This window comes from Geotrypetes seraphini, chromosome 9, assembly GCF_902459505.1.
Source record: "Geotrypetes seraphini chromosome 9, aGeoSer1.1, whole genome shotgun sequence".
Lineage (NCBI taxonomy): Eukaryota > Metazoa > Chordata > Amphibia > Gymnophiona > Dermophiidae > Geotrypetes > Geotrypetes seraphini.
Window position 1 is genome coordinate 118,150,951 of NC_047092.1, and position 21,519 is coordinate 118,172,469.

General features: G+C 43.2%; 1 protein-coding gene across 5 annotated transcripts in view; it reads right to left on the reverse strand.

Moving 5' to 3' along the window:
* Positions 1-21,519, reverse strand: part of CROCC2 (ciliary rootlet coiled-coil, rootletin family member 2) — a 993,480-nt gene that overhangs the window by 379,323 nt on the left and 592,638 nt on the right. For all 5 annotated transcript variants that reach the window (XM_033959482.1, XM_033959484.1, XM_033959480.1 and 2 more), the window contains 2 exons: positions 13,021-13,190; positions 11,918-12,097 (listed from right to left, as the gene is read on the reverse strand). In XM_033959482.1, coding sequence (XP_033815373.1) covers positions 11,918-12,097; positions 13,021-13,190 — 350 coding nt within the window. The remainder of the gene's footprint in view (positions 1-11,917; positions 12,098-13,020; positions 13,191-21,519) is intronic.

Sequence of the window (21,519 nt, forward strand, 5' to 3'; positions counted from 1 at the left end):
ATCCCTGGGCCTCAAATGTGTCTCTTGTAACATGCATATGTCCCAACCCATTCTCTTCATTTCCCTGTAAACAACACTCCTCTTCCCTGGAATGTTCAACCCATTGACATTCCATGACCTGATCCTAAGTAATTCCCGATCCTTCCCGGTCCCCTTTATCCCCCCCCCCCCCCCCACTGAATTGTTAATGTTCCCCAACACCCCCTCCCCCCTCCCCCCACACATGCTCATCTAGTAGGTTCCAGATCAGCCAATGAGATAAAATGAAGTCTCCCCCAAAAGGCATCTGACTCCCCATCCTTCCCAACTGTTCATATCCCACAATAACATTTCAGTATCTCCCAAACCATAATTCCAAAACACTTGACCCACAGCCCCCCTAACAGCACTCAAACAGCCCAGCCCGAATTCAAACCCCATTTCACACATTCAGTCCCCAAGAAAACCCTCTTTAAGTGCTCCCTCTCACACCATACATCCCTCCTAACCACACATGCCCTTGACATGTACCCAGCACACATACCACCCCTGAAATGACAATATAGCCATCTCTTTCAATCCCCTCCCCCGCTCGCTATACACCATACAACAAAGTCCCCAAAGTCAATTGTCCACAAACAGGGACTGATACCGCATATCCACAACGTCAGGAGCATCAAGAGTAGTCCCCCCAAGATACTATCCACCACTCAGGTCTCCATCGAGGTCGACATTTTAGTGGCACAGGTAACTGTGCACCAGGCCTCCACTGATCTGCCCCCTTTCATAGGGGTCACCACCGCCGGTACAGAGGGCAAATTATTACAACCTAAGTCCTTCAATGCCAGCCAAGCATCTCCCACAGTGTCCACCTTGCACAACTTGCCATTCACTGTCATCCATACTCCAAATGGGAACAGCCAGCGATAATGATGGCCCTCTGCTCACAACACTTGAGTCACTTCCTTGAAAGTCCAACGCTTTTGCAAGGTGGAGAAAGCCAAATCTTGAAAGATTCCAACCGTGAGTCCGTGCCATTGAAATTGCGGTCTTTTCCTTGCGGCTTGTAAATTTTTTCTTTAACCAAATAGTCTCCAAAACATGCAATGACATCTTTGGGTGCACCTGGCTGGCCTGTTCCCAGTCTTCTTAGGGCCCTCAAGAGAATAATAGCTCCAGTATCCATCTGCTCCTCAGGCCCCAACAGCTGACTGCATCACCACTGCCTTACAATCCTTATGCTGCTCATCTTCCGGTATGCCTTTGAAGTGTAAATTGCTCCTTTGGGACCTGTTTTCCAGATCTTCAATTTGAGTCTGCAGGTCAGCCAACTCTTTCACCATCGTAGTCTTAGTTTCCTTCACCGTCACCTCTAATCAGGAAACGTGCTGTTCCGAGGCCTCAATCCGACCACCTAAGTCCCCCACTTCAGCCTGGAGTTCTGCCATCGCCGTTTTAACATCCTCTCTGACCCCTTTCATTTCAGCTTTAAGGTCCTGAAACCAGGTCTCCAGCATCTGTTTCAGTGCCGATGCACTGTCTTCAGGTAAGGCCGAAGTTGGGGACTGCTGAATCTGTCCCGGAGACTGTGCCATCTTAGTTTTCCCTGCAGGCAACGCTGGATTTTTCACTGTCCGTTTACCACTCATAGTCTTGCTGAATCGAAACTTCTCCAGCCGCCTGCGACTCGCCATGCACTCCCACTGCAAAAGCACCCTCAATCGGGAGTTAAACCACTCTCAGGAAGTTATATTATCGCTCTGGATTGCAAGCCCCAACGGAGCTCAAATTTTACCCTGCCATTTGGTAGGAAACTGTGGAATATGATGCAATTATTAGTAGCTATGGAGCAGGTAGTGAGGGATCGGAGGCCTTCTCTGATAGTCAGTTTTAATGTGGAGAAGGCCTTCGACTGAGTCTGCTGGAACTTCCTCTTTGCAGTCCTCCAATTCTTATGGATTTCAGGGCTACTTTGTGAAGGGTATACAGACTTTTTATCATAACCCCAGGGCTCATCTTTGGGTTAATGGACTTCTTTTGGAATCCTTTTCTATCTGCAGGGACACCAGGCAGGGCTGCCCATTGTCCCCGTTGCTCTTTGTATTTACTTTTGATCCCCTTATCAGAGATATTTGTGTTAATCTGGAGATTCAGGGAGTGAGACTGGGGGACCAAGAATTTCAAATAGCAGCCTTCGCATATGGTGTGTTAGTGCATTTGGCAAATTTGCCCCTTTTATTGGAAATTATGAGCGAATATGGAGATTTTTCCGGTTTTAAACTCAACCTGGATAAATCAGAGGCTATGTTCCCGGGGAATACTTTACATCAGGAGTGGTGTCCTTCGTTTCCACTTAGATGGGCCGGGGAGTCCTTCCAATATTTGGGCATCCTACTCCCAAGAAAGGTGGAGGATCTATATGACATCAATGTTTGCCGCCTGTTGGACGACACCTGCCATCAGCTTGAGCTATGGTCCACCCTCCTTTTGTCCTTGGCAAAGCAGATTAATCTTTATAAGATGTCAATATTTCCCAAATGGTTATTCTTGTTACAAGTGCTTCCTTGAAGGTACACAGAGGGGATATAGCTAGCCTTCATAAGATTCTGAGGTGTTTTTGTTGGGCAAATAAAAAACCTAAATGTCCCTATATTGTGGTTATTTGGTGAGTGGCCTGTATGTTATGACATATAGGTGACTGGTTCAGGGGAGTCAATACTGAGCTTGTTGGGGCAGGGTGGGGACAAGGACAGAGTAGAGAATGACGCAGGGAAAAAAATTTGTTCCCGTCCCTATCCTCATGAGCTTGGTCCCCACTCTATCCACATAAGCTCAGGCTATGTTCCTGCCCTGTCCCTTCGAGCTCAGTCTCCCTCCCTGCAAATCTTCTGATCCCATCTGCACAAGCCTCGAATAGTTATGATTTTATATTGAACTTATTTTATTAAAGTATAAAAAGAACAATATTCTGTACAATTGTCATTTTACAAATCACAAATAATACAGAGGAGGGATCAATAAATCCCTGTCTCCCCTCTCCTCCCCTCACAAATATCCCTTCCACTATCAAGAAAACTGAAGTCAAATTACTACAGAATGCTTCATAGCAAAATCAAACTAACAGAATATTTCAGTCACATAAGGCAGGAATAGTATTAGGGGAGTGCAACTAGGGCAACTGCCCACTTGTCAGAGAGAACCCTAAATCACAGTCTGGGCTTTGTAGTCCTCAGTTATGTCTAACATCGGCTATATCTTTTGTTATTTCATCATTTTATTCTTCAAATCATGTTGGTCTCAGGTGCTGGTCTCCCTATTCTTTTAACTCACTTGCCAGGGTCTCCTGGCCATTTGATATGTTTTCTTTCTTCATGCTCACCATTCATCTTCCATCTCTGTGTATGATTTTCCCCATATTCAGCATTTTCCTTCTCTATGTCTCCTATACATCCTTTATAGTATTTCCCCTGTGCCCATCTCCCTGCCTTCATAATCTCACCATTCTATGATTCCTTCCCCATGTGTACAGTATCAATTTATATCTCTATGCCCCCCTAAGTCCAGCATCTTCCTTCTGTGCTCTTATTCTCCCCCATGTCTAGCCATTTTCTTTCTGTGTCCATATACCACTCCCATGCAGCATTCTCCTTTTTGTTTCATCAGAAGTTACATCGGAAGGAGGGACTCAGCCGAAGGAAGGTCCCAGAGCAGACCTGCAACATTGCCTCTTTGGTCAATGAAGCTTCTACGACACTGGTAGGACAAAGGTGGAAGGCGCAAAGGGACTGACCTGATATGGGTAGGGTTATTTGCCATTTGACCTGCGACCATGAGAGGGGTGAAGACTTTTGGACCCACGATTGGGAGGGAGGGGACTGCTGTCCATGCAATCAGGATGGGGCTACTGGCTGGGAGGGGAGGTGAGGAGTGAGACGACCCGCGACAGTTGTCCTTTACCTCATGAACAAGGCCCTTTACTGTGAAAAGCCTTATTCCCGAACCCACGGCAAAAGAGCCAAATTTTTTCCCATTCCTGCAGGTTTGCCACAGCTTACCACAGGAAACAGTCATTCTGTAGGACAAAGCTTGTGTGGATGGAGCAGAGACAGGGACAGAACTTGCAGCAGTGGGGTGGGGACGGGGACATACTTTGTCCCTGTGTCATTCTCTAGTCTTGAGTGACCTTTGAAAATTTATGTCTGAGAATTTTGCACACAAGAAAGGATCATGCTTTTATTTTATTTCCTATATAACCTTACCTATTAGCATCTCCACAAGCAGTGCCTGTTACTTCTTTCCATGTCATACTTCCTGTAGTAGTTGTTGGATTTTCCACTGTTTTCCTCTCAACTCCCCCATGTTTTTCATGCACATCCCAATACTACTGCTCACCACTCTCCTTTATTTTCTGTGCATTATTTGTTATGTATTTCTCTCCACTGGATGGAATTTTGGGGAAGAAACAGATACTACAGAAGAGACGGATTACACCTCACCAAGGAAGGAGCAAGAGTATTGGCAGGCAACATGAAAAGGGCCATTGAGAAGGCTTTAAACTAAAGGTCAGGGGAAAGCTGACAGTCGACCACCAGTCGATGGCCCGGGTGACAAAATGCCCCAAAGAAGGAACTATGGACAACTACTCAGGCATAGGGAGAGAAGAGCACAAAGCAAACAAGGGAGACAACGTAGGAGCACAGACAGATACCACGAAAGACACAGTAGGGGCTGCAAAGCTTAGAAAGCCCAAGAAGGGATCACAAAGGGAACTTAAATGTATGTACATGAATTCTAGGAGCTTGAGAAACAAAATGGGAGAGTTAGAGACAATAGCAAGAAGTGACAAACTAGAAATCATTGGCATAACAGAAACATAGTGGAATGATGAAAATGAATGGGATACAGTACTGCAGGGATTCAAGCTATACAGAAGGGACAGAACAGGGCAGAAAGGATGAGGTATTGCCCTATATGTTCAAGAAGGAAAATAATCTGTTAGAGAGATGAAGATGGAGGGGAAAGAGAAGCTGGAGTCCTCTGGATTAAGATTCCTAGACACAACGGTACTGACACAAAAATTGGCCTTTATTATCGACCCCCAGGACAGACGGAGGAGACAGATTCGGAAATGATATAGGAAATCAAACAAGGATGTAAGACAGGCAATGTAATGATCATGGGAGACTTCAACTTTCCTGGGATAGACTGGAACCTGAGAACCTCAAACTGCGGCAAAGAAATAAAGTTCCTAGAAATGGTAGGGGACTGCTTCCTAGAGCAATTGGTGGGAGAGCCGACGAGAGGGAATGCCACCTTGGACTTGGTCCTAAATGGCATTACGGGTCAGACTAAAGATGTAGAAGTCACGGTCCCGCAAGGGACGAGTGATCACAACATGATCAACTTTAAACTTGACATTGGGAAGGGGAAACGTATCAAAACCTTAACCACGACCCTCAACTTTAAAAAAGGAAGATATGAAAGCATGAGATCCATGGTAAAAAAATGGCTCAAGAAAAGGATATACACAATTAAAACGGTAGATCAGGCATGGTCCCTACTGAAAAATACTATCACGGAAGCACAAAATCTCTACATTCCGCAGATATCCAAAGGACAGAAAAATAAAAGCAAAGGAGAACCAGCATGGCTTACTAATGAGGTGAAGGATGCCGTAAGAGATAAGAAGAACTCCTTTAAAAAATGGAAATGCGAAAGAACAACCAAAGCTTGGAAAAGCCACAAAGATGATCAGAAGAAATGTCACAAGGCGGTGAGGGATGCCAAAAAGGTCTATGAGGAGAAAATAGCGCAAGAGACCAAAAACTTCAAGCCCTTTTTTAGATACATTAAAGGGAAAAAACCTGCAAAAGAGGCAGTGGGTCCGCTGGACGACCAGGGAAGAAAAGGGTACATCAAAGAGGACAAACAAATTGCAGACAGATTGAACTCCTTCTTTGCGTCTGTCTTTACGAAGGAAGACATTACATCAATACCTGAAGCAGTGAAAGTGTTCAAGGGAGAAATAGAGGACAGCCTCACCACAGCAGAAGTGGATTTGGACCAGATATATTACCAGATCGACAAACTTAAAAGTGACAAATCCCCTGGACCGGATGGAATTCACCCGAGAGTATTAAAGGAACTGAAGGTAGAAATCGGAGAACTACTGCAAAACCTTGCTAACCTGTCAATTAGATACTGGACGACTGGAAGATAGCAAATGTCACCCCAGTTTTCAAAAAAGGATGAAGAGGAGAACCGGGCAACTACAGACCAGTGAGTCTTACGTCTGTCCCTGGAAAAATGGTTGAAGCACTGATCAAAGATAGCATAGTCCAGCACTTGGATACACATGACCTGATGAGAGCCAGTCAACATGGCTTCAGGAAAGGGAAGTCATGCTTGACGAATTTACTACAATTCTTTGAAACAGTAAACAAACAAATCGATAACAGGGAACCAGTGGACATAATATACTTGGAGTTCCAGAAAGCGTTGGATAAAGTTCCACACGAAAGGCTTCTCAGAAAATTACAAAGCCACGGGATAGAGGGAGACCTACTAAGGTGGATAGGCAAATGGCTGGAAAACAGAATGCAGAGGGTGGGCATAAATGGGAAGCTCTCAGACTGGGAGAAAGTAACTAGCAGTGTGCCCCAGGGCTTGGTTCTTGGGCCCATCTTTTTTAATATTTTCATCAATGACCTAGAAGGAACATCCAGTGAAATCATCAAGTTTGCAGATGACACAAAGTTATGTCAGGCAATCAGATCACAAAAAGACAGCAAGGAACTACAGAGAGATTTGAGCCAGTTAGAGAAATGGGCAGAGAAATGGCAGATGAGAGATTCATCGAGGAGAGCTACAGGAGGGTCGAGGAGCAGAACCAGCAGCAACTCAGACAGGTGTCATCAGACGAGAGCCAGGACCCACCGGAGGATGGACCTAGTGGAGAGGCCAGTGGAGAGGCCAGGAGGGCAGAGGAGGCCAAGGACCCCGAGGGAGGAGCGCCCAGATTCACCATGGACACGGACCTGAGGTAGAGGAGGCTCTTGAGGAAGGGAAAGACTGCAATTGTTGTGGGAGACTCGATCCTGAGGGAGGTGGACAGTCACGTAGCCGGAGGTCGAGAGGACCGGCTAGTGACATGTCTCCCTGGGGCCAGGACAAAGGACATTGCCGACAGAATCGAGAGGATCTTGGACGGAGCCGAAACGGAGGAGACAGCAGTAATTGTCCACGTCGGAACAAATGATGTGAGCCGGAGGAATTTCAGCATGCCTGCGCTAACAGACCAGTTCAGGGTCCTGGGAAGGAAGCTGAAACAGAGGTCACAGAGGATAGCATTCTCAGAGATCCTGCCGGTCCCGAGGGCAGATGCAAGGAGGCAGGCCGAGCTCCAGGAGGTGAATGCGTGGCTGAGGAGGTGGTGCAAGGAGGAGAGCTTCCACTTTGTGAGGAACTGGTCGTCCTTCTGGGGAAAGAGCAAGCTCTACAGGCAGGATGGTCTGCACCTGAGCACGGCGGGAACAAGAATACTAGCAGCCAACGTAAAGAAGGAGATCGAGAGGGCTTTAAACTACAGAGAGGGGGAAAGCCGACAGCTGACCTGATGACGCTTCGGACAGCAGTATCCAGAAAAGATGCTGAACGGGCTGACTGCAGGGAGGAGGACGGGGGTCCGATGGAACTCGCGATCAGACAGCGAGGGAAACACCAGGTAACAGCAACTTGCTGGGAGAAGCCTAAGGGGAAGGGGAAAACAGGGGATTCAGGAGGACAAGATGGCACCAGGGTGCAAACAGAAGGCAATAAGGTGGAGCCACAGGGCAAAGGGGAGCCACAAGGCAAGGGGGAACAAACCAAGGCCCAGGGGACGATAGCACGGGAGGGGGCTGGTACTCCCCGGGGAAAAGTGGGGAGGTGGGGTGGAGGGGACATGGGGAGGAAGAGAGTTGCGAGGGTAAAGGCGGAGGGCACAGCAGAGGCACCAGGAGTGGGAAAACGGCCCGAGACCCAAGGGAAGGCGGCCCAGGTAAAGGCAGAGGTGGAGGACAAACACCGGGACCTACAGTGCTTATACGCAAATGCAAGAAGCCTCATGACTAAGATGGGTGAACTGGAAGTCATGGCCAAGGGGGAGGACCTGGATATAATAGGAATTACAGAAACCTGGTGGACAGAGGAAAATCAATGGGATGTGGCGCTGCCAGGGTACAAGCTCTACAGGAGGGTCAGGACCCATAAGAAGGGGGGAGGCATAGCGCTGTATATAAAGGACTATATCTACTCGATTGGGATCGATACGGCAACAAAGGCAGAGTAGCTAGAATCGCTATGGGTCAAATTGCCGGGAAAGAAGAGTGCAGACATAAAGCTGGGGCTGTATTATCGCCCGCCTGGTGCGTCAGAAACAATAGGACACGACTTGGAAGCAGAACTGAGACAGGAATGCAGGACTGGAAGTGTAACAGTGATGGGGGACTTCAACTACCCGGGGATAGACTGGAGTACGGGACACTCCAACTCCTCGAGGGAAGCAGGATTCGTAGAAGCTGTGAGGGACTGCTTCATGGAGCAACTAGTCAAGGAACCGACGCGAGGGGGTGCTACTCTTGACCTCATCCTTAACGGATTAGGGGGGCCTGCAAGAGGGGTAGAAGTGGGAGGAACACTAGGCAACAGTGATCACAACGTGATCAGATTCACATTAGAAAGGGGGTCACCCATAGTGGGGAGGACCGCAACGACTGCGCTCAACTTCAGGAAAGGGAACTATGTTGCTATGAGGAAAATGGTGGGGAGGAAGCTCAGGAACAGCTTTAGGATGGAGACTGTAGGGAGCACCTGGACCCTTCTCAGGGACACACTGCAGGAAGCGCAAAAACTGTACAACCCCAGTTTCAGGAAAGGCCGCAAGAACAAGCGGTCAAAAGACCCGGTTTGGATGACACCTGAAGTAAAGAGGGCAATCAGTGACAAGAAAGTGTCCTTCCGGAAATGGAAGAGGGATCCAACGGAGGAAAATCACCAGGAGCACAGGAAATGCCAAAAGGAATGCCACCGAGAGGTTAGAAAAGCAAAAGGGAAATACGAGGAGGGGCTGGCCAGGGAGGCGAAAAACTTCAAGGCATTCTTCAGTTACGTAAAGGGGAAGCAACCAGTGAGAGAGGAGGTGGGGCCATTGGATGATGGGGATAGGAAGGGAGTGATTAAGGAGGATAAAGAGGTAGCTGAGAGGTTGAACACGTTCTTCTCGTCGGTCTTCACGAGCGAGGACACGTCCAATATACCGGACTCAGAGGAGCTCATGAGTGGGGAGCAGGCCAAAAGATTGGGGCATATAGAGGTAAGTCGGGAGGATGTCCTCAAGCAGATTGACAGACTGAAAAGCAGCAAATCACCGGGACCGGACGGGATCCACCCAAGGGTTCTAAAGGAACTAAGTCAGGAAATAGCGGGCGCAATCCAGCATGTTTGCAACCTATCCTTGAAAACTGGAGAGGTACCAGAGGACTGGAAACTGGCGAATGTCACACCTATCTTTAAGAAGGGATCGAGAGGTGACCCCGGGAACTACAGGCCGGTGAGCCTGACTTCAGTTATAGGGAAGATGGTGGAAGCAATGATCAAGGACAGCATTTGCGAGCACATCGAGAAAAATGGCCTACTGCGGACAAGCCAGCATGGATTCTGTAAGGGAAGGTCGTGCCTGACAAACCTTCTGTACTTCTTTGAGGGAATAAGCAGTCAGGTGGACAAAGGGGAACCCATAGACATCATTTACCTCGATTTTCAAAAGGCCTTTGACAAAGTGCCACATGAAAGGCTGCTTAGGAAGCTGTGGAACCACGGGGTGGGCGGGGATGTACACAGATGGATCAAGCAGTGGCTGTCAGGTAGACTACAGAGGGTCGGAGTAAAGGGCCAATATTCTGACTGGCGGGGAGTCACGAGCGGTGTGCCGCAGGGATCGGTGCTGGGGCCGCTTCTCTTCAACATATTTATCAATGACCTGGAAACGGAGGCAAAGTGTGAGGTTATAAAATTTGCAGACGATACCAAACTCTGCGCCAGAGTTAGGACCAGGGAGGAGTGTGAGGAACTGCAAAGGGACCTCGATAAGCTGGAGGCCTGGGCAAACAAATGGCAAATGCGCTTTAACGTAGATAAATGCAAGGTCATGCACATAGGGAAAAAGAACCCGTTGTTCGAGTATAAAATGGGGGGGAGATTGCTGGAAGACACCGGACTTGAGAGAGACTTGGGTGTGCTAGTGGATCCATCCATGAAACCATCCGCACAGTGTGCAGCAGCCTCGAAGAAAGCCAACAGGATGCTGGGCATCATCAAGAGGGGCATATCAATCAGGACGCGGGAAGTCATCATGCCGCTGTATCGAGCAATGGTGCGCCCACATCTGGAATACTGCGTTCAATATTGGTCGCCGCACCTTAAGAAGGACATGGCAGTTCTTGAGAGAGTCCAAAGGAGGGCTACGAAACTGGTAAGAGGGCTGGAAAACTGTCCATATGCCGAGAGGCTGGATAAACTGGGGCTCTTCTCTCTGGAAAAGAGGAGGCTCAGGGGGGATATGATAGAGACCTTCAAAATACTTAGGGGCATAGAGAGGGTGGACAGGGACAGGTTCTTCAGACTAAAAGGGACGACAGGGGCACTCAGAGAAACTGAAGGGAGATAGGTTCAAATCAAATGCAAGGAAGTTTTTCTTCACCCAAAGGGTCGTGGACAAATGGAATGTGCTCCCGGAGGAAGTGATCTGGCAGAGTACAGTACAGGGATTCAAACAGGGATTGGACAGATTCCTGAGGGAAAAGGGGATCGTGGGGTACTGAGGGAGGTGCTGGGGTGTTGCATAAGTTTAGACAGCTCACCAGGTCGTGCAGGTGCAAGGCCGGAGGGTTAGGACATTGATGGGAAGATACGACTTCGATGAGAAACCTAGGGGGCAAGGGGGCCCCTTCTGGTGATTAAGGCAGGTCATGACCTGTTGGGCCGCCGCGGGAGCGGACTGCTGGGCGGGATGGACCTCTGGTCTGACCCGGCAGAGGCACTGCTTATGTTCTTAATGTGGAAAAATGCAAGGTAATGGATTTGGGCAGAAAGAACAAGGAGCACAAGTATAGAATGTCAGGTGCAACTCTGGGTAAGAGCGAACAAGAAAAGGACCTGGGGGTACTGATAGATAAAACCCTGAAACCGCCAGCACAATGCACGGCAGCGGCAAAGAAAGCAAATAGAATGTTGGGCATGATAAAGAAGGGAATCACAAGATCGGAGAGGGTCATAATGCCGCTTTATAGAGCAATGGTCAGACCACACTTGGAATACTGTGTCCAACACTGGTCTCCCTACCTAAAGAAGGATATAAAACTGCTGGAGAGGGTACAGAGGCGAGCAACGAAGCTAGTCAAAGGTACGGAGAACTTGAATTACAAAGAACGACTTAAAAAACTGGGACTATTCTCCCTTGAGAAGAGGAGACTGCGAGGGGATCTGATTGAGATTTTTAAAATAATAAAAGGAATCGACATGATAGAGCAGGATAAAAAGTTATTTACGATGTCAAATGTGACCAGGACAAAAGGTCATGGACTGAAGCTGAGGGGGGACAAGCCCAGGACAAATGCCAGGAAGTTCTGCTTCACGCAGCGAGTGGTGGACACCTGGATCGCTCTCCCGGTGAAGGTTGCTGCGGAACCCACTGTTCTAGGATTTAAGAGCAAGTTAGATGCACATCTCCTCGAAAGATGCATAGAAGGATATGGGTGACTAAGTTTTAGCCAGGTTACACCTGGCTGGGCCTCCGCGTGAGCAGATCGCCGGACTTGATGGACCTAAGGTTTGATCCGGAGAAGGCAGTTCTTATGTTCTTATGTTATCTCTCTCCTTAGTTCTTTTCTTGCTTCTTTACCTTTTGCTTTTCATTCTCTACCAGCAGAAGACTTTTGTCCCTTTCCTCCTGTAGACAAAAGATTTCCTTAGTAAGTTCTCTTTTCTCTACTTCATATTTTGAAGTTAACTCTTCTTTCTCTTGCTGTAGTCTATGTACTGCTTCCTCCTTCTCTTCTGTCAGTGTCTTGTGTAGGTTTTCCTGGGTAAACAGAGATACAGGACTATCACTAGAAGTATTCAGATACTACATAACCTTTCCCTCACCCTGGTTCTACAAGTAAACTGAGAGCTGTATTGGAGCTCCCTGCCAAATCTCCTTCTTTTGGACATAATTTGGTTGAATAAGAGCTAACCCTTTTTTCCCTCTTATTCCCTTCCTCCTCTCAGAGTCCAGGAACATATTGCCACAATTTTAGCCTCAACAGACTAAAGACTCAAATATAAGTCTCCCACACCATAGCAACCTACATTGGGATCTTGTCATGAGAATGTGCTTACAACTGCCATTCTATTCAACTGACCAATTAATCTCCATTCTCCACTATGGTGAAAGTAGCCAAACAGTCTTACTATTTTAATCACAAACTGTATTTCCAAGGAATATTTGGGGAATTTCTTTTATCTCAGAAAAATCAAGATAAAATTATTATCAAAAGCAAAGTCCTGCTTTATGGAAGCTCTCACATTACAGGAAAGGTCTTTCTTGCAGGGTCAAAAGCTTGTTTTTCTTCAATAAATAAACTTTACAAGCATAATTCTGAAAAACCAGTGAAAAATAGTGTCCATTTTGCCATAAATGAAGAAATTTAGCATAAATCTAAACTAGATTTTACACTGAATACCAAAGGGAACAACAAGCACACAAACAACAACAAATCAAACAAAAAGTACAAGGGCCTATAGAAGTGAGACACAAATATTCTTTATTCTCAGCCTGCATGATTAAGCTGAAGAAATATCTCACACTGAACTCTGAGGTAGACAGATATGGGTTGACCTGTAGCAGTTCTAAATCTGCTATAACTGATATTCCTGGAAAACAAATGATCAGACAGCAAAGCCACTGAAATTGGCTTAAGGACTCCATTGGAGTCTATCATTATACTTATGTTGAGTGCTTACTTTATCCTTCTTTAGACGTTCTAAGACCTCCTTGTGGACCAGCGCTTGGTTATTTAGTGACAACTGAGCTTCTTGCTCAGTCTGTGACAATCTCTGTTCCAGAAGTTCCTTTTCTTTCTTCATCACAGTCCTCTGAACTTCCAAGTCATGTTGTGACTTCTCAAACTCTACTGCACATTAAAAAACAAACAATGGCATTCATGAACGTTCCTATAATTAACTTTCATAATATTATCACCTAATCCATGAGATTGGAGCAACAGCTCTGAATGGTACATCCTTCCTCTGCTAAATCACCTCCTTCTCATTACATACCTTGGTCTACTTTACTTTCTTTACTTGTATAATAAGTAAGCTATCTTTTGATAAAATAACCATCTAGGGGAAGGAATCTATAAGACACTACCACTCCCTCTGCAGGATATTCCCTCACAGTGTCAGAATCACCTTAGGGGGAAGTGGCATGGGAAGGAGAAGCCAGGGAGACAAGGACCAGGAAGTGTAAGAAGCAGGCCAAGAGCTAGGTTAGGGGGGGCATAAGGAAGAAAGATGGAAAAAGTGACTCCTAAATGAGCCTTGGCTACAAATCCTAGACATTCTGCTTCACTGAGGTAAGCCAACCTTTTCCTTTGTTAAACTACAGTACCTATGAGTCTCATTCTGAGGTCTGACTAGGACCAGTACTTCTTACCTGTCTCAAGAAGGATTGTTACAGACTTTGTTGGGGCATGGCAGTCATGAGCTCTAAGAATACCAGGACTTTTTGCTTCTTGAACAAAGAGACTACTACTTATATACCTGTCCTTGTGAAATAACAGGGTGCAGGATTTGCTTTCTTTTAATTAATAGTTTAGTGCTTGTGTCTGGGTCTGGCTGTGTGGACACAGTCCCGAACAATCCCTCTCATAGAAACATGATGGCAGATAAAGGCCAAATGGCCCATCTAGTCTGCCCATTCACCGTAACCATTATCTCTTTCTCTCTCATGCTGTTAAATGTGTTGTCAAAATGTGATTCCTGTCAATCCACCAGATTTGAACCCCATGAACATCAGGATCTGGACCTGAGTTTAATGTATCACCATATTTTGGGCCTAAGGAACCTGAAATGATATCGTTAGAACTGGACAGGCAGGAGTTTCCTTTCATTATACTCAGTGGGCTCTAGTGTTGCCAGTAAAACAAGTTTCAAGTTTATTAAAATTTGTTATCCCACCTTATTTGTAATCAAAGCTGCTTTACATAATAAAAATTATAAAATGCAGGTAACAAATAAACATCAAATATATTACATCAAAGAAACATCATGAGACAAACTTTCATGACTGGCGAGACTAACTGAAACAAAACAAACTGGCACATGAGGAAAGGGAAGTCCCCCCTTTCCAAATATTTCCTTGCCATCCCGATCTGCATAACATTTCTGAAGAAATGTTAGGGGGGACTTTTCTTGAAACAGCCTGAGGGCGAAACATGTCAAATGACAGGTACCTTCCCGATATTACTAACAGACAAGATTTGAGATTTGAGATAAGTTATTAAGTTATTGCAAGTTTTTACATTAAGAAATAATGAATTAAGTTATAAAAATAGCACTGAGCACTTTATATATAAAAAAACATTTAAAAAGTATGATGGGCTAGTGAGGAAGCCATAGCCAAAGTTGTTTGGTGACCATAGAAATGTCTGGCACCTAATGGCAAATCTGAGGCCCTAAATAGAATTTATATAAGAAGTATAAAGAATATAGGGGACATTGAGAATTTACGGTGGTTATAACTGGTTATAACAACATCTGCAATTAAATTAATTGTCCCTGATTTAATGGAGCAGTTTCTTAGTATCTACAAAGGCTTTAAGCTGATCAGGGGCAAAAAAGGTATATTTAGTCTCAGCATACTTTACACAGCATTTACATGGGTAACTCAACAAAAAAGAAGCCCCTAGTGCCTTAACCTCTTGTCTCATGCTTAGGAATAATTTATTTCGGTCCTGAGTAGATTTAGTCACATCTGGATAGACCCAAATTCTCTGTCCAAGAAACAAAGCTTGAGAAAAATGAAAAAACATACGCATCACAGAATTTAGGTCCTGTTCAAAATCAAACGAGACAAGAAGGGTAGGACGAGATTGAATTTCTAAAGATTTTTCCAGTAAATCAGAAAGGTTAGTAATATCCAAAGATTGCGATTTTTCGGCTTCAGGTTAATTCAAATTTATTTTACTTTCAGGAAGATAATATATACGATTGGTGGGCAGCATTGTTTCAAGTGGAAATGTTAATACTTCAGACAAATATTTTTTAAACATGTGTTACTCCTGTAGCCTTAGGAAAATTTAGCAATCTAAGATTCAACCTTCTGTTAAATTTTCAATTTGTTCAATTTTTCTATGAATAAAAAGTTTATCTTTTGTCAAGTTCCCAGTTAAATTCTGAAGAGATGATATCTCTTTTTCCACCTGGTCAAGCATATTTGTTGTATCTTTCCTTATGGATTCCATGGATTTAGTCAGATCATCAATTTTACTCACAACCGTTGAAAATTCCACCATCGATTTCATAACTGCCACTTCCAGCTTTTGTAGAACACTCCAAACCCCCTCCAAAGTAACCACTGCAGGGGAGCTCGATCCCATCGCTCCCTGGATAGTTCCAACATCAGCGTCAGTCTGCAGGTCAGCTCTCTCTCTGCATGTCAACCCCAACCCTCCCTGGGATGGAGACGCAGCAGCATTGCTGAATTCTGACGTCGGCCGCAGTGGAGGCAGGGAGAACGGAGGAGAGAGAGATGTTTCTAGCCCAGAAACTCCAGAGGCTCCTTCCTCTGAAGTGAAAGCAGGCAACTCGACTTCTTGAGCAGAAGGTGAGCTTGCCATGAAGCGGTCCATCCGTAACTGTCCTGGCTGAGAGGGATTCGGCCGAACAGAGTCTTTCCTTTTAGTATGTGGCATTATAACTTGTCAATATAGAACGCCGAGACCAACAGTTCTTTGAGGAAAAATATTCAGGCAGGACGGAACACTAACCTGGCTGCTAGCCCTTCGCCATCTTGGTTCCCTTTGTGATTCCCTTATAAAGGGCATTGCCATAGTCTAAATAGGAAATGACTAAGGAATGAATGAGAGTGTTGAGGGAAACCTGATCCAGTAACTTAGCAAGTGACCATATTATGTGGAGACGATAAAACCTTTTACGTACAACTGAATAGATATGGTCATGAAAGGAGAGTTTCTCGTCAAGAGTAATGCCCAAGAGCTTAATAGTTCTAACAGACTCGATAGGTGTGGACTTAAGTTTGATTGGAGAAAGTAGTTTGATAATTTTTAACTGGGAAGACCATAGTTTTTGTTTTGATTACGTTGAGGGAAAGCATATTGGAACTGAGACAGTTATTAATTTTTTCAAATTTTTGATTGATAGAAATGTCATCAGGATTATTTAGATCGATCAGATGTGTTAACGGTATGTCATCGGAATAGGCAAACATTGAAAAGCCAATGGACTGTCCTAGGGTAATCAAGTGAGCCAGAAAGATATGAAAAAGAAGAGGAAAAAGAATAGAACTCTGTGGAATATCAAAGCTATTAGGGAACGTAGCAGAAGAAGAACTGTTGAATGACACTTTGGACGAGCAATCTATAAAATACGAGATAAACCACTCAAGCACTTGATCTGAAATGCCAATTTCTTGAAGTCAGTTGAGTAGTAGTTTGTGATCAATAGTTTCAAAGGCCTAAGAGAGATCTAATGAAATGAGGACTACTGAGTTATTATGGTTGTTGATATATGATGTTAGTGACTAATCCAATAAGTGAAAGCTCAGTGGAGTGGTGTTGTCAGAAACCTGTTTGATTTGGGTGCAGAAAATTAGTGTGTTCCACATAGTCGGAGATTTGGCAGAACACGATCTTTTCAGTGATTTTTGCAAAAAAGGGGATATTTGAGATAGGGCGATAATTTGAGATTTCAGCTGCACTAACTTTGGAGACTTTAGTAGTAGGATAGATGATTGCCTCTTTCCAGTGTTTTAGTAGGGAGCTCAAGGAAAGGCTAGTAGTTACTAGATGGAGTATGTAAGGGTCAAAAATTGAGAAATTGCATTTCAAGATATAGTAGGGAATGGACTCAGTGCTAGAACCTTTTTAAATAATCTTTATTCATTTTAAAATAATTTCAATAAGTGAAGAATAATAAATAAAACATTTACACTATAGACATCACTTAAAATATTACAAGATTCTTACAGACCAATAGCCCTCCCACCCAAATTATTCTTTATCATTCAAGAATCTATAGATCTATCATAAATCTGTAATTCACTACATATTTTAAACATAAACTTACACATTTATCCACTTAGACATATTTAAACTTATAAACCATCCTGTCCCCATCCATAATATTATTTGATTATAACCTTATTGCATAATTGGGTAGTTTAATGTCCATTGTATGAGATAGACGCATTGGGGACATAATTTTCCATTCCAAAATTAACCACTCTGGATAATGATCTATGAGGTCAGGCAGGTCAGTACATACCCTGACGCAGAATATAGGCCTGCTGATAGCTATAGAAATTTGGAAAATTTTACCCCTCCCTTCACAATTGATTTTTGTAGAGATACTAAAGCAATTTTAGGAGTTTTTCCCTTCCAAACAAATTTTATAAGAATACTATTCAATTTCTTGTAAAAAGAACTTTGAAAATAGATTGGCAACATTCCCATTTGATAACATACCACAGGCAAAATCATCATTTTCACTGTTTGAACTCTCCCCCACCAAGATAAATATAATGGATTCCATTGCTCACACATTTCTGTAACCTTTAACAATAAAGATTTTTCATTTATTTTCATTGTTTCTTCTAGCGTCTTATAAATCCATATTCCTAAATATTTTATACCCTCTTCTTTCCAAAGAAAAGGGAACTGGTCAAGCAAACCTTTTTCAGAATGTATATTAAGCAGAAGAATTTCAGATTTATTCCGATTTATTTTATATCCTGAAAATTTTCCAAATTTTTCAATCAAATCCAATAGTAGATTGAAATAGTAGATTCAGGATTCCTCAAATGAAGCAATATATCATCTGCATATGCAGAAACTTTATATTCTCGCCCAGCATAAGGAATACCTTGAATCTCCTCTGTTTGTTGAATAGCCAATAATAAGGGTTCCAATACAATATCAAACAAGAGAGGAGATAAGGGACATCCCTGCCTAACTCCCCTCTCCAGACGAAAACTGTCTGAAAAAGAATTATTTATATACAATCTAGCCAAAAGGGAGTTATATAGAGCTTTGATCATTTGTATAAATCCAGAACCCACCCCAAACCAGTCCATTGCTTGGTACATAAAGGTCCATTCTACACGATCAAATGCCTTCTCCGCATCTAAAGATACAGAGAAGGCTGGATCCTCCATGGATTTTGTCAAAGTCAACATATGAAGAGCCAATCTAGTATTATTTGAGGAATGCCTATGAGCAACAAATCCGGTTTGATGCATACCTATAATATAAGGGAGAGCCTTAGCCAAGCGTAGAGCCAATAACTTAGCCAACAATTTTCCATCAACGTTTATCAAAGATATTTGCCTGTAGTTTGAAACCAATAAAAGATCTTTATTTGATTTTGGCAAAACTATAGTCATAGATTCTGCCATAGTACTTGAAATGCAGCCTTTATTCAGTTGAATCTGATATAAATTTAATAAGTAAGGCAGTAATTTATTTTGAAATGATTTATAAAACTCCACAGTGTATCCATCCCCTCCTGGAGCGGATCCAACTCTAAGAGACTCCAATGCTGTCCGGATCTCCTTCAATGTAATAGGAGCATCAAGAGATCCTTTTATATGCTCGGGAACTTTAGGACCCTTTAATAAATTCAAAAACTCTAACCCATTAAGTTCTTTATTTGAATAAAGCTTGGAAGAATACAAAGTCTTATAATATTTCATAAACTGCTTTAATATATTATCATTTGAGAATGAGTATTCCCATTTTCATCTGCAATAGCCACAATCTATACTTTCCTTTTTTTACCTTTTAAATAATTAGCTAGTAATCTTCCCGCTTTATTCGAGTTTCCATAATACAAAGCCTGTTGAGAAAATAATTATTTCCTAGAAGAGATCTCATTATACTTATATTTAGCTTTTAACTAAATATAGAACCTTTTAACTAAAGCTAGAACCTTTTAAGTTCATAGTGGTAATTATCCTTTGAGCTCCAGAAGTGATGGGATCTTGAAATGTGAACACTTAGAGCAAGATAAGCCTGGGGTCTGAGGAATAGCATCAGAAGGAGTGATGGGGTAGTATTAGAAGCGGAATGAAATGTATCTCTGATTTTCTGAATTTTGTTTGTAAAGTAATTAAGTGATTGCGCAGAAGGTAAGTGTAGTGAATCAGATTGGTTTTGGTGGTTTGAAGTTAGGGAGCATACAATTCTATATAGGGCTGCTGTGTTTCTTGCTTTAGAGATTTGTTTTGAATAATAAAGCGATTTGGTTTGAATTATTTTCATCTTATAGTAATCAGCATGATTCTTATAGGAGTGGAGATTAGTCAGGGATTTGTTCCTTCTTCACTTCCTCTTCTATGAACGTTGTTTTTTAATCAGGCTAAGTTCAGATGAGTACCATGGATTTTTTTTGTCGTCGAATGGAGATAGTTTTAGTTTGACATGGAGCAAATTTGTCTAGAAGGGTATAAATAGAGTTATTCCATTGGGTTAGAATCTCGTCTATGGTAACGTTAGGCTTGTAATTGCAACAATAGTTAAAGGAGGAAGAGATGGTAGGGGCGTCTAGTTTTGAATAATCTCAGAAACTGATTTGTTTGAAGCCAGAAGATTGGATTTTTGGGGACCAATGGTAAGAAATAATGAGTAAAGAATAGTCCAACCAGAGCACAGTATCATTAGAGATCAGAGTAAAGTTAGGAGCTACAGTTTGTGATATCAGAATCATGTCAAGTGTGTGCCCTGATCTATGAATTGGAGAAGATAGTAGTGGCAGTAAATTGAGGTCATTAAAGAGGGTCTGCAACTCTGAGACATGTGAGTTTTTAACATCTTCAAAATTAATGTTAAAATCTCCAAGAATGATTGGGTTGTTGGTGGTAGTACAGAAGTCGAATATCAAAGATTGTAGTAACAGAATCTTTTCTTGGGAAATAGGTGATGGAAGGTATAGGAGAAAACAGTCAAGGATGACATTAGTTTTAAGTTTGAATTGGATAAATTCTAGAGGACTTTGGTGTAAAGAGAATTCATGATCAAATACTAGATTTTTTCAGTGTATTATAGATGCCCCCCCCCCTCTTCTACCGGTTCGGTAATTAAAATTATATGTAAAGTTAGGCAGACAAACGAAGGCTAAATATGCTTCCTCACCCGTTATTATTATTATCACCTTAAATTGGGGTTTGATTTATGCACACAAGAGGCCACCAATAATGGTGTGCAGGCAGAGGTATTGTACCTTTGTCTTATATTGTGAAGCGCCGGAGTTTTTCTCCCTTCGCTGATCCTCACACTGAGGTGGCCTCTATCACTGTCAATTCATTTGTTCATTTGTTGATTTAGCTTTATTATTATTATCATTAATTTAATTTAGGTGTGTTATCCTGCATTTGCACTCTCAGAACCCTTAGACTAGTGTTTGCCTTATTGGTTGAATCTTGAGTTTATTAGGGCAAAGTTAAGGCATTTGGAATGGATGGAGCCTTGGCGGATGTCTGTTTTAATCTGAACAAGATTTGGAGGTGGTTGGGTGGGAGTGAGAAAGCTTGCAATGGTAATCATTACGTCTGCCCCATAAAATGGGATCTCAGAACAGATAGAAACCATAGTTTGCAGCAATGGTAATCAAGGAGAAATTACCACAGATCATGATGGAAGGGCAGCAGCAGCAATAGCAGTTTATGCAGACCCGTTTGGAGCAGCAGAGGCAGCAAAAGTAACAGCAAGAAATGTTGTAGAAGTTTGACAAGCTGCAACAGGCCTTGCAAGGACAGGCAGCCTCAGCTCTTCCAGGCCCCATGCTACAAAATTCTATTTCGGTGCCCATGCTGAAGAAAATCGTACCAGAGGATGACCTGGGCTATTTCATAATAAACGTTGAGAGGACTGCCTGCTTGTCAGATTGGCCAGAAATAACATGGACAGCTTATTTGAGAAACCTGCTAAGAAGTAGCAGTCAGACTACTTTTCAGGATGTCAGCTCCAGAGAGATGTATCACGATTAAAGTACCCTGCTGGGTTTATAAGCTCTCAACTCTGAATACATATGTTGGATACGATTTGAGTTGTGAACACTTATAATATTAACATATCATTATTTGCTTATGAAGTGTATTTTTATTTAATGAAGTATATGACTATCTGATGTATCATATAAGAAAGAATTTTTTGCCACACTTACTCTTTGACATTCTTTCTAATTTGGGTTCTTACCTTTTGAAAGTAACTCCACAGGGACAGCAGC